The sequence below is a fragment of the Ruditapes philippinarum genome, unplaced genomic scaffold (genome assembly GCF_026571515.1).
Source record: "Ruditapes philippinarum isolate M1 unplaced genomic scaffold, ASM2657151v2 ctg679_1_1_1_1, whole genome shotgun sequence".
Lineage (NCBI taxonomy): Eukaryota > Metazoa > Mollusca > Bivalvia > Venerida > Veneridae > Ruditapes > Ruditapes philippinarum.
Genome location: NW_026857639.1, coordinates 84,384 through 98,463, shown reverse-complemented (window position 1 = coordinate 98,463; position 14,080 = coordinate 84,384). Strand labels below are relative to the sequence as shown.

The window sequence follows — 14,080 nt, the reverse complement described above, 5'->3', positions numbered from 1 at the left end:
TGATTTTCGGCTTAATGTCTGCAAAATACCAGAGTATTTAGACGGACACACCTATTTCAGCGGACACACGGTCAAAATGCCTTACTATCCGACCATATCTTGTTCTGTTGAGTTGAGCCTTGATCTGACAGGGGCCAGTCGGAAATGGCAAATACCTGCTTGAATGTCCATTTACAGTTCGATGTTTGGCATAATGTTGTATTCTGCGTAATGTTGACAAAATAGTAGAATGATCCCGACGGACACATCTTTAACAGCAGACACACAAGGCTCAGCCGGAAATAACGAGGTATGGGGTGAAATAATCACTGCTGACCACGGTCAGAACCCTTATCCTCCCACAATATTGGGGTTTAAGGAATTGACCCTGGGTCTCACAGGGCAAGCCTGAAATTAGGAGATATACAAAAATAATAATTTACAGTTCGATTATATCGACGGACACACAAGATATTATAGCTTTAATTTCATTTTATAGTTCGATTTTCGGTTCAACGCCGGTAGGATATCAAATTTCTTCCTACGGACACACCTTCACCAGTGGAATCACGGTCAGACCCCCTTCCCATCCCATCATATGGGGCTCTCTGGAATATGTGTCTCACAGGGGCTAGCTGGAAATGACGAGATTTGAGCCGAAATTGCAATTCACAGTTCGATTTTCGGCTTAACATCGATAGGTTACCAGAATAGCAGACATACGGGGGCCAGCCGGAAATGGCAAGCTGAAATGTCCATTTACTGTTCTATTTTGGCGTATTGTCGGCAAATTAAAAGAGGGCTCCCGACAGACCCCATTTTACCATCAGATACACAGGAGCCAGCAAGAAATGGTGAGATATAAACTGAATCGAGCATTTTCAGTTCGAATTTTTCCCGACGGACACACCTGTATCAGCTGATCCACGTTCAGAAACCCTTACCATCCCATCATACGGGGTTCTGTGGAATTGAGGCTTCGCGACGGACACATGTATACAAGTGGTAACACGGACACCGTACACGACAGACATATTCTTAACTCAGTCATATGTTATGCCGTCAGTCCGTCTATCTTTTAGAAGTTTTCATGTCCTATTTATATCTTTTAAACCGGTGGAAGGAAATTGAAAGTTTTTTGCTGAAATGTTGTGGGTAACTATGTGGGTACCCTTCTAAGGTCATTTCTTTTTTCATTTTTTATCAGTTTCAATATTTTGTGGCCGCTCTATATCTATTGAACCAAGATAAAGAAATTAATACTTTTTGGCAGAAATAATACTTAAAATAACACGGTGTTCAGAACAAAGGTTCGGGCTTCCTGAGATCACATTGGCCCCGCCCTGGGGATTACTTGATTTATAATGACAAATATAAGAGCTGTCGTGTCCGTGGATGATTTGATTTATATATATATATATATGAAAACACATTTAAGTTTTATTTTGTTTAACTAGCTTAGATATTTAGCAGGAAGCATAATCTTTTTTACTTTTAAAAACTGATATGAGTCATGCCACTTAATTGAGTATTGGTCCCACCTAAGGGGTCACTTGATTTATTTTGACTTATATACCAAAAACACATCTGAATCTTATTGGCCATAGCTTAGATAATTGGCATGTAACATCACTTTTTGGACCGCAATATAACTGGAATTAATTATGCTTCTTGTATATTGTGTATATTGCTCGCCAAAGTGGTGCTCTTGTTCATCATTAAAAGACATAATTCCGATTATTTTAACTAGCCGAAATAGCTGGAGATCAAATTGATAAGTAATTTGAAACTACATCGTGGAATAAACCAATGATCTTTTACACATGCTTTACTGTATCATTTTTGGCTAGTCTGTTCAGCCGGAACCGGATTTTGGCTTGACGGAGTAGCCGGGACAGCCGGACAAGACAAATATTTGTGGCAGCTTCTCCGGCTGTCCCGGCTGTCTGGCTAACTCTACGACCATACAGTTTTCCTCCTCTTCAACAGAACATAATGTTAACATAATGTAAGAAAGAAAAACGATAATTACTTCAAAAAATTGATTAATTACTCGCTTGTTTTGTTTACTTTTCTAGGTATTACACAAAGACTATAAGAGATTGCTGCCCGTATTACAAAGGACCCTCTTGCTCAGACCGTAATTTTAATACTTTTTTTACACTATACGAACACACTTATATGTTTTATTTCATAGATTATTTTTAAATATCAAAAAAGTCTGACGCTGTAAGGAAATTTGCCATGACTTTATAAAACATTTTAAATTTCTTAGCTAGATATTTTGCATATTCATACAACTAAATGTCCTGTACTATTTGATTCAAAGAATAACAACCAAATATTGTGACGTCTTTTTAAGCTTTGTGTAGGATGGGATATGGTTCAAACACTTGTAATATCAACAACGAGGGGTATGTTAAGTACAAAAATGGTAATGTGGTCAGAAACAGTGGCGGAACATGCCTTACCCCGTTTCATTGCCATAACTGCAACAAAGGATATTACCCTACTACATACAAACGTGGATATTGCAAAGGTAGTCTGTTAAAAAATATACTGTGATATGTGTTTATGTATGTGTTTATTTAATATCCGATACATACTTATAATAGATCAAAATGTTTATGTGCAGGTCAAAATCCTCTGCAAAATGATGGGAAATTTAAATTATAAGGAGACCTATTTTTGATAATAATATGTTTTTATTCTAGCCTGTTACAAGCCAGCACACTGTAATCTACCAGTATGTTCATCATGGAGTAACTATTGGTGTGAATATTGTGAAGGTGAATATATCAGGGGAAAGCGAGGCTTTAACGTTTATACAGGGTTACCTGATAACAAGAAATGTCAAAGTAAGTTTTCAATAACTGACCAGATCATTATTTGTAGATGCTTCCCTCTATAAAATGAATATCAGTCAGTCCACAAGAACAAAAAAGATTACACTTTTGAAAAGGTGGACACCAGATGAAATATATGCAAAAAGAAAAGATGAGGATGCGAATTCTTATGTTATGTTCATTGCTGTATGTAACTTCAATTGATCATATCAGGGTTAATTAAAGTGCATTACTACAGTGTGATCACTAAATTGATTTGCCAAGAATCAAACTTATTTTGAAATGAAAATGAGGAATAACAATGGATTAAAAAAGTTAAATGTATGAATTCATGATGAAGAACAGTATTTGTGTCAACGTTAAAATGCGCATATTTTGTAAAGTAGTTATAATTTATTTAAGATACGTTGTTCTATGTCATCATTTAACTAAATATTCAAAATCAAATGATAAGAATACACAATGGAGAAATATTGAAATAGAAATTTGATATCGATCCTGGTTCTTAACCTTAAAACTTTGTGAACACGGGACCTGATGTGAATATTATCTTAAATGATCATATAATTAAATGATTTTATTCATACAAATATTTAAGGAGCTAATTGCAGTAATTCAGAATAAGGCTTAGTGCAGTTAAGTCATGAAACCTCCCAAAGTGGAACATTCTGTTATACACAAAATAGTCATAGAAATAACAGTTTTCATACTAGAATTTTTTATAATTTCTATTTCACTGACTGAACGTACATAAATTGTGTTATTTATTAGATATACATGCCATCCCATGAAAATGCCTAAATTGATCTTAATGTATAATCTTACAAACGATTGACTTCGACTATTGATTAATTATGTGTAGCCATGTCTAACAGTACATGTGCATCACTCCACTCATAACGTCCAATCTTCTAATTTTAATACTTTAATCGAATATAAAACTTCCTTTTGCTTCTACATGTATATTTGTTTGGTAACATTTCTATTTCTAAAAGTAACTCTTTTAAAAGCGACGATATGTTAAATTAAATTCCGCCGCCAAAGCGGTGAACATGAATAGGGAAAAGCAGTAATACATTTTCCCCAGTTAATACAACTTACCCCTTGGAAACCATTTTGAAAAAAATTGCAATTATTATTAAGGCCAACTATAGCATAGTATTTTTATTGCGATAGCTTTATCTAAATGTCCACACGGTTATACTTTTTCAAAATGCAATGGTTTGGTTTGTTAAGTTATTTGTTTTTTGGAATATTCATATATTAAAATGAATATATTTCAGGGGCTTGTTCATGGGATAAAGGAGCCAGATGCTTCCCGGGTACTTGCACAGGCAACATGGTACTGGAAACAGATTGTCAATGTGCCAAAGGCTTTACATCCAAATATAGTGATTGTTCCACAGGTACACACATGTAAATAGATATATACATAAAGGATAAATAAGTATTTTATAACATTTGTTATGCCCCCGCCATAAAATGGCAAGCTTAAATTTGGTCATTGTTTGATGAATTTCGGCAGAGTTATGTCCCTTTAACTTCAGAAAGAAATTTTCAGTTTTTGATCATTATCCCTCCAACAGTTAAGCACATTCAACTCAACTTTAAGATATCGATATGATATAAAAATGTGCAGGTCAAGTTCGAATTTGGTCATGGTTTGATGATTTGACACATTCAATTCAAATTTGATATATGAATACATCGAAGTAATGCGCAGGTCATGTTCGAATTTGGCCTTGGTCTGATATTTTCCCTTAATTTGAGAGAAAAAAGATATTTTAAGTTTCCGTTCATTATCTCCCAAAATAGTTATACACTTTCAACTTAAATTTAATATTTAGATACATCTTTGGAATAAGCAGGCCAAGTTTGAAATTGGCCATAATTCGATGATTTTCGACAACGTTATTTCTCTTGAACGTTGGAAAAAATAAAACTTTCAGTTTCCACATTCTTTCATTTGTAGAATTGTATGTAGTCATTATCTCGGCTACAAATACTCAATATGCAATTTGCAAAATGTTGACACTGAATACCTCATGGCCTTGAACTTTGTATAAAAATGGTTTTAGTTAACATTGCATATTTGAAGGGCTTTGAATTAAGAATGAAACAAAAGTTTGTGCAAACAAATTTGGAATTAAATATTATTAAATCATTTGGAATTTTGGTTGTATGCGGTGGATCCGTTGCGTGAAAACATTTCTAGTTTATTTGAATTTTCCATCAAGGATACCTGCATATGAATAATTCTTCAATGAAATTTACTTGAAACCTTATCGCTTGAATTTCAGTCCCTATCGTTACTAAAAAACAAAAAATGTTTTTTTAATGTTGCCCCTTTGCTTGAGTAACTATTTCTGTTTTTTGATACGAATTTGCCTTTTGCTGCCCCAGTTGGCCGGGTGAACTTTAAGGATCGTTGAATGTCGTCATCCCTTGCTGTTTTTCGTCCATAGATGAAAAAGAGGGCACAGGAGAAAAATAAAATTACTTATTTAAAAAATAGAGGCCAAAATTCTGAAATTTTAGAAAATTTAATAAAGATTTAAGTCAAAACCGAGTTTCCCTGGGGTTTTAAAAATTTGGGCAGAAAAAACAGACCCACGCCCCCACCTTTTTTTTAACCCCAATTTTCCGTAAAAAGGTTAAAGTTTACTTTTATTTGAATTTTTATCTACATGTGGTAAAAAATGGAAACTGGGTTAAAAAAATAAATTTCTCTCAAGTTTGAAATGGTTCACTGTGGTCCAAAGCTAATTGACACAGCTCAAATATAGAACAATTTTGTTTACATATGCACTACTTCGGATGCCGATATGAACGTTATGATATCAGTTTACGATTAAGGAATTTTATATGTTTGTTCATTAAAAGACATGTAATCTGCTTTCATTAATAGCTAACTACATGTATATTGATTATGTCATTTAACGCCGTAATGATCAGCTGAGCGATATAAGGGCCATCATTTCACTCTTGTTTTATTTTAGCAACATCTGAAAAACTTCCTGCGATAAAACAAATGTATTTTAAGCTCCTTGGTTCTGAAAACATACCAAAAATAGTGGACAAGGCACTTCTACATGAATCACATGAAGGCACATTTTGGACAAAAGAAACCGGTTGGTCGAGTATTTCGCTGGAAGGATCTTCACACTACAAGCTCGAAATTGACAGTGCCAATGTACCAAATCATACTCTTGATTATAGTGTTGGAATACAAGTGCAAGAGCTGGTTTTAACTTTATTACGGGGTAACTATTTCAATTTTGATAAAGAGTAGAAATCATCATAACTTTTTGTCTAGAAATCGTTTGATTTTATTTATCTGCTAATGGCGAACTGACTTTACGGCTCACCATAGGGAACGTGTTTCAGTTTCATGCTTTGTGGTTAACAAGAGTTTTAACTCTATCAAATCTATTGGCTATTAATAATGTGTTTTTGTTGTTTTGCCCGTCAAGATGGCGAAGAATAGGTACGGATACAACGAGGGTGGGGACTCTAAGGGGATGCTTAAAAGTTTTTTTCATAAAATTGAGGCAAGCGAAGTTTAACGCAAGCTGCGATGATATGGAGTAACACCACCACAGTTAATTACTGCATAGTATAAAAAGATGTCACGAACTGAACTAAAAGACACAGAAATTCCATTACTTCTGTACTGGTACTCGATTTATACTGTGTCAGGCCGCTTAAGTTAATGCCGGGGAAAAGCTACTTAATATTTGTGTTTTTATATTGGTTATATTTGGTAAAGGGCCTGATGCCTTATTAACAAAATGTAAAACAAGGCAGTCTGAAGGACAGCTAAATCCCCTTCGGCAGTGAACATGAATGTGTTATTCTTGACATTTTTCAAACCATGACCTTGATGTTGTGCCATGCATATAATAAGCACATAGCCTCACGATGGTGATTATTTGTGCCAACTAATTTAAAATCTTCCCGAAAGTCAAAAAGTTATGGAGAACATATAACTTGACTTTGTGGTAGCAACCTGGATGTTGAGCAGTGCAAACTTTGTCATTGTGGGGATAGTTTGTGCCAAGTAATTTTAAAACCTTTGAATTGGCAATAAGTTATAGAGTTGACATGAAAAATTAGATGTTTTTACATTGGACCTTTGAGTGTGACCCTGACCTTGAGGGTTGTGACTTGATAATTGTGTTTTACCAATGGTGTCATAATAATGATCATTTCTTAAAAGTTTTCTTTAAAACATTGCAGTGGTTTAAAAGTTATGGAGCGGACACGAAAATGTTGCCTTTAACACTTGACCTTAAAGTGTGGCCTTGACCTTAGGGGTAGCAACCAAATATTGCGCTCAATCATCGTCTCTTTATAGTGGTCACTTGTACCAAGTTATTTCAAAAATATTTCAGCGGTGTAAAAGTTATTGAGCGAACACGAAAGTGTTACGGGCGGACAGATGGATGGTCTGAAAGACGGACTGAGTGACAGACAGAGGCCATTCCTGTAATCCCCTGTCCGCTACGCGGATGGGGATGAAAAACTGCTATTTAAGTTTTTGAAGTCAGGATTACATCAGCACATCACTTTACCAATAAGTTTGGAAGGAAAATACAAATACAAAAATATCTTCAAAATGGACTTGTTTCTCAGTTTTTAAATGTATTTAGATGAATAGATAGAACAACTCAGATGTTTTATGGCGATGTAATGTTATAGCTCTTAAATCCGATGCGTTTTGCCAAAGCAGCTTCCCTTTATATGTAGATACCGTGTTTAACGCATGATAAATTTAGCCTTGTTCCCTGTTCACTGCCCTCATTACATGAAATGAGACAGTTGCAAAGTCCATTATTTGAATAAAGATATAAAGAAAACATTGTCATTGTCTTATATTTATATTGAAAATCGCAAAATAAATATAATCATTCCACAAAATCATTCATGTTTATCATCCAAACAAACAGACAAAGATATAAGCAAAACCTGGTTTAAGATAAATTTATCAAAATGGTAAATTAGCCCCTTTTATTTAGCTACTAACTTACTTTTTAACTATTTGATTTACATAAACACTGAAGCATAAATGATTATTTTAACCAATAAGTTTTTCAAAATTATATCTTTGAGAGTTTGAAAGGTTTATATTTATATACATTTTCACTTGTACATCAGTGGTAATTAATAGACAATTATAAAGAATTATTTTAAATTTGTTTATAGGAATAGAAATAAATATTTTCATCAATATTGTGTCACACTAATTTCTTAACATATGCATTTTATATGTTTTCATTTAGAATAATATGAATGTAAAACTCAAGTAAAAGTAAAGTTTTCAAACCTTGTATTTAACATTCATAAAACATATAAAAACAAAAAAATGTTTCTTTGCTTCTCAACATATTCAATATATATTTATGCTAAATTAATGAGAAAAAAAATCCATAGTAACTTGCATGATTCGAACTAACCTAATTATGAGCTTAATGATTATTTGATTGTATAAACAGTAATCAATCGCATGACATGTAAATAGTAGTTTTTGTTGCAAGCGTATGTTTATGAAACGAATTGCATTAATCATAAACCTCATGACAAATGTTGCATACAGTAGTGAGTGCCTGTCACCACCACCATTTTTACCTTTGAATATTTTGTTCAGAATTATTAACACACAAATGAATATTCTTTACAAACAGGTTCAGAAAATGCAGAATGGAAAATTGATGGAGGTTGCACAAACTTTAACGAAAGCTGCAGCAAGGCAATCACAAATAAAAGGATAAGTAATATTGACTCTTGGAGGAAAATTTTAAACTATAGGGATTTTAAACACGCTGATAAGTGAGTATACAAATATATAAGTTCGACAATTCTTAAAGTTACAAGTATATTCACAATTCTTGAAAAATAAAGTTTTAATTATAGAAAGCTTAAATGAATTGTCATAGTTACATTTTAAATATGCTTTACTTAAAGGTCAATTTTGTATATCTATTTGCTCAAGAGTACATTCAACTTCAACAAATCCAATTCACACAGTATAACAATAGTTGACTTAACTTTCCAATTTTAATTGGCGGTGATTTCAAAATAAATAATTAACCATTTTCTGTACTTGTTTATAAAATATGAATTGAAACAATACGTGTATGCTATAGGATCAAGTTCAAATTGTCAGCCAAAAATGGCGGCAAAGTCATCTATGAGGACAGAGGTAGCTTCCAACCTCCATATACGATAGGACACTATTTTCTCAATGGCATTACGACAAGCGAAGAGTTTGAACTTGGTTTTGATACATTTACGCCAAACCATTGCTTTGAACAAGATAATGACTGTGTTCATGATGCATTAAAAGTAACTGATTTCTTCACTGAGGTACATATTTAATAAATGTACATAATATATATAAATACAAACTGTATAGTTATTCAATATGATAGTGCTTTTATTAATTAGTTTATGCAATGTATTTTAATATATATTGCCGCTCGTGCATGAAATACACGGAGGGGCATCAAAGTATTCCTCCAGCAGTAAAGCTGGAAAGTCACCATATGGCCTCTTCTGTGTTGGTGGGACGTAAAACCCAACCAAAATAAATGCTCATAGTTTTGAAGTAACGATCGATACCTTATTTTGTAGAACTAGAAACAATTGCAACATCGGTCGGTTCATGTTTATATGTTTTAACATTATACGCGTAAAATAACAGTAATATCTCGGTCACATATTCACGGATAACGCCACGGAAGAGCTACGGACTATTCGTACACGGATTACTACGGAAATGCCAAATTCTGTAGTTCACTCCGTTTACAGCGGTATGAATACGGAGTTCGACGGATCTGATACCCCGATCACATATTCACGGAAAACGCCCACGGAAGAGCCACGGATTAATTCCGGCATCGTCCGTAGCTACCCGTACTGGTCAATAGCTCTCCGTATTGTAATCGTAATCAATCGTGGTAGTCCTTGTATATCCGTAGCGATCCTTGACAATTTTTGAACATGCACAAAAATTTGCTACAGAAAAATCAACCGTAGCGTTTCCCTGCTAGTCCGTATTAAACCGTATTGATATGTATTGGTCCGTACGGAAACCGTACAAGTCCGTACTTATTAGTAGTCCACCAACATCTTATTTGTACGGTAACCCTACGTATAAGCTACTGTTTAAATACGGATTAATACGGCATTGTCACGGAAAGCAACGGTCTTATACGGTTTATTGCGTTGCATCACGAAACGGTACGGAATGGTACGGTCCATCACTGTTTAATACGGATAAATTAAGTATCATGTACTTTTCAATGGTATAAATACAACCTTCTTGTTAAAAAGGGAACATTCAATAAAAGATAATTGCCATCTGAATGGCTGCAACTTTATGTTGAAATGGCTCAGAATGCGGAGGCAGTGATCGAGCTGCTTGATGAGATGCATAGAGGTAAAATATATTAATATCGTACCACAATTCATACGTAATAGAAAACATTTAATGTTACATATTTTACAAACATTGGATCGTGAAATTGGAGTAAATATGTACATAAAATGACGTGTATCATAAGCCTCGGACGCTGGCCCTTGAGTAATAATAGGATTAATTAAGAAGCTTTTTTTACATATTTTTAAAACATAAACATTCACGATAATTAATGTAATTGTAAAATGTCAAAACAGCAAATTTTAAAATTGAAAGAGAAGCAGTATTGATCGGCATTTTCATTAATGATCTAATCAGGTAAGAGAAGACAGACGACATGGTGAATTTTACGAAGACCCCTTCATGTTCATGGCCGAACTTGTGGAGGATCCGGCGTACTTCAAGAAATTCACTTGAATCGGACCTGATATGTCTCGGGGATTGGACTCATGAGCCCGAATCCTCTCCGCCAAAATCATTGAACTCTGCAATTCGTTTTCTATGTGTCCTTTTCTTGTGAGGCATTATGCAAATGAGCATGCATGAGGCTGTGGACGGATATAATAGGTCCATATAGATCCGTGGCATTTCGTTCTTCTCCGTATCAATTCGTTCTTCTCCGTATTAGACCGTACTTATTCGTACTAACCCATTCTTATACCGTAGCAGACCGAGGTGTTTCCGTAGTGCGTCCGTCCTGATTCGTGTCGCTCCATATCAAACAGTGTCGGTCCGTAACAATCAGTGTCTCTCCGGGGACTTTTGGTGGTAAATCCGTCAAACTCCGTACACATACCGTTGTGTGTCCGTACTGGAACCGTAGCGTACTACGGAATTTCACTTTTCCGTAGTAGTCCGTGAAAGATTAGACCGTAGCTCTTCCGTGGCATTATCCGTGAATATGTGACCGGGCACGCCAAAATGTAGGTAAAAGCCCCGGGAAAGACCCGATATGTTACGAAGCGACACGAATCAGGACGGACGCACTACGGATACACCTCGGTCTGCTACGGTAAAAGCACGGGTTAGTACTAATAAGTACGGTCTGATAGGTCTGATGCGGAGAAGAACGAATCGCCACAGATCTATGCGGACCTTGATACTCATGAGCTAGCGTCTGAGGCTAGATATGTAAATATTTTCTCCAATTTGCCGATCCAATGTTTTGTAAAATATGTAACTTTGAAAAAAATTATCAAAACTTAGGACAGCATGTTTAAAGTCTTAAAATATAGTCTTAATATGTAAGCCTCGGTTCAAAAATCTACAATGTTTGAGAGATTCTCCGATCCCTTTCTGATTGGCCTCCGTGTATTTAATGCGCGTCAACACAATTTAGGTCATATCGCGCCGAAACATGAAAGGTGATTTTAGCTAACGTTTGGTGTTACAAATTAAAAGCAACATGACCTTACCTTCTGGAGCTATGAGATACGTAGAATCCAGTTATTTGAACCTATCAAGTTGCCTCCTACGATCACACAGGGATAAACAGTCACTGCAATTCCAATGTCACAACCCTTAAAGGCAACCACTTAACCACAAGGGGGCGCCGATTCACAGCCGACACGAGAACAAAAAGAACAAATAATCAAGTATACATTAAAATCCAAATTACGTACGCTATTATAAAGCAAGCATCTGGCATCAATATAGAGATATTTCAAGTATTCCAACCAGCGTTTCCTCATTTGTAGTCTTGAATTTGAAATATCATATTAAAATAAAATTCCGGAAGGGGGAGATCCATCCCCGAGTGCAATGAAAAATAGAGCAATAAAACAGATACTTGATTGTGTCTGTTGATAACAGATAATTAACAATGTCTTATATCGCACGTCCTTGCCATCGGATTAAGCAGTATTAAATCATCAAAACTTAAAGTAATATTAATGATTTGTTTATATGTATTAATATATTGATATATAAAAGTGAACAAAATCTGAAATCAAAAGATCGATATTTATGTTTTCCACATATCGACTTTTTCAGTCTAAAGTCACTGGTTTTTGGGATGGATGGACTGATTTAGATTCGGGAATAGACGCGTACGAATTCAATATTTATTATTTAGAAAATTCCTTGGATGATAATCTTCTTCAATACAAATACATGCTAACACCAAGCACATTATCATCAACTTATGTAAGTATGAAAATTAGGCGAACAATTTATTCATAAATCATTTCCATAAAAGTTAATAAATCGTTTTACCACTTTCACTAGTGCCTGATAATTAATAATAATTGAAAGAAATATATACGAATGTCAAATCATTATAGCCTCAATATAATCATGTTGTTTTTTTTTTGTTATTTTTTTTCAGAAATATATTATAACAAAATTATATCATTATTTTCAGTCCTCCACAACTTTTGACCTAGACGAACCCGGGCCATATTCAGTAGAGATTATTGTACATGACCGTGCCAAAAATTACAAAATTGCCAGGAGAATTATTCTCTATGACAATGCGTCTGTTGTTGATCTATACGGAAAACCTCCAAGCATTGTTCAAGCCCTGGAAAACGGGTGGATAAATAAACATAGCGAAGAAATAGAAATTGTTTGGCCGAATAGATTTCGAAATATTAGACATAGCAATGGTGGTTGGCTAAATGGTGTACAAGAAAACAAAAATATTTCTAGAGATCTTGATGACCGAGAAGGACGATCAAGTAGAACAATTGACAAACTAAAAAACGTAAACGGTACGATATATACCTATGTAAGGAAGTTATAATAATTTATCCAAATATTATGTACGAAATGCAATAAATGTTAAACTTAGTAGCCAAGTTGATAAATCTTTTATTTACATTTACGATTGCTTATCTATTCATATTATTGGAATATAAAAAGATAAAACTTAATTTAAACGTTTCCGTTATTCAAAATCCGCATTTATGCTACAATTTAGTAGTTTCATCTTTACATGACTCTTTTTCTTTACCTGAAATTGTTTTAGTGTTTATTCTATTTATTTATAAGTTTAAGTATCTATATTGATTTCAGGAATTGTTCGGTTTGATATAGCACGTAACGTTGAAGTTGATGGTAAAACAGATTATGTCAGTTTTGAACGAGTGCCTGATGATTTCTTTAAATTAGAAAAGATGGTATATACTGGTGAAGAATTTGTTGATGGGAAGAAGCTAACGTATTTTATACGCGGAATTGACGCTGTTGGAGAATTTGCTGAGGATAATGTAACAGTTAAGATCGATCTATCTCCGCCAGTTATACAAAACCTTTGGCTCACAAAAGGTGACTGGGTCAACATTAGTGTACACAGTTTTTTAGAATTGAACAAATTAATGTAAGTACTCAAAATATATTATTTATTTTCTAAAAATCATTATTAACGTACTATTTTAGCATAATTGTACTGTACGATTTTATGATATATCTACTAGAAATGTACATAAATGAACATAAAAGATATTGATTTGTATCTATCAAATTCAAGTTTAGTGATACAAAACAATTCCCCGATGTATTTGTAGAATTGAATGGGAAGTATTTGATTTCCACAGTGGTATTCACGAAATTTCATGGAAAATATTTGATAATTTTACCAACAGAGAAGTAGTCCATGGGCATTCCTATGAGCCACCACAAGGGGAAACAGAGGTAAATTAGATAAAGATAAATGTTGGATGATCAGAAAGCTTATTGAATAGATACGAAAATTCTTGATTATACATAGCAACTAGACTTAAGATAGTAGATCTATGTAAATGAAGAGGAATTAACATAAGAACATTAACTTAACACAAATGAACAAAAACATTAAAATAATTGTTCTAAACATAAATACATTTTTTACCAGATG

The 14,080-nt window shown here is 34.2% G+C and overlaps 1 protein-coding gene across 1 annotated transcript in view; it reads left to right on the top strand.

The window, feature by feature from the left end:
* The first annotated feature begins 2,031 nt into the window (after positions 1 to 2,031).
* Positions 2,032 to 14,080, top strand: part of LOC132750452 (uncharacterized) — a 38,505-nt gene continuing 26,456 nt past the window's right edge. Inside the window, 11 exon segments of the mRNA XM_060740444.1 lie at positions 2,032 to 2,119; positions 2,342 to 2,518; positions 2,694 to 2,837; positions 4,109 to 4,231; positions 5,825 to 6,088; positions 8,510 to 8,654; positions 8,972 to 9,191; positions 12,238 to 12,390; positions 12,608 to 12,956; positions 13,261 to 13,564; positions 13,752 to 13,878. Coding sequence (XP_060596427.1) covers positions 2,353 to 2,518; positions 2,694 to 2,837; positions 4,109 to 4,231; positions 5,825 to 6,088; positions 8,510 to 8,654; positions 8,972 to 9,191; positions 12,238 to 12,390; positions 12,608 to 12,956; positions 13,261 to 13,564; positions 13,752 to 13,878 — 1,995 coding nt within the window. The 5' untranslated portion in view covers positions 2,032 to 2,119; positions 2,342 to 2,352.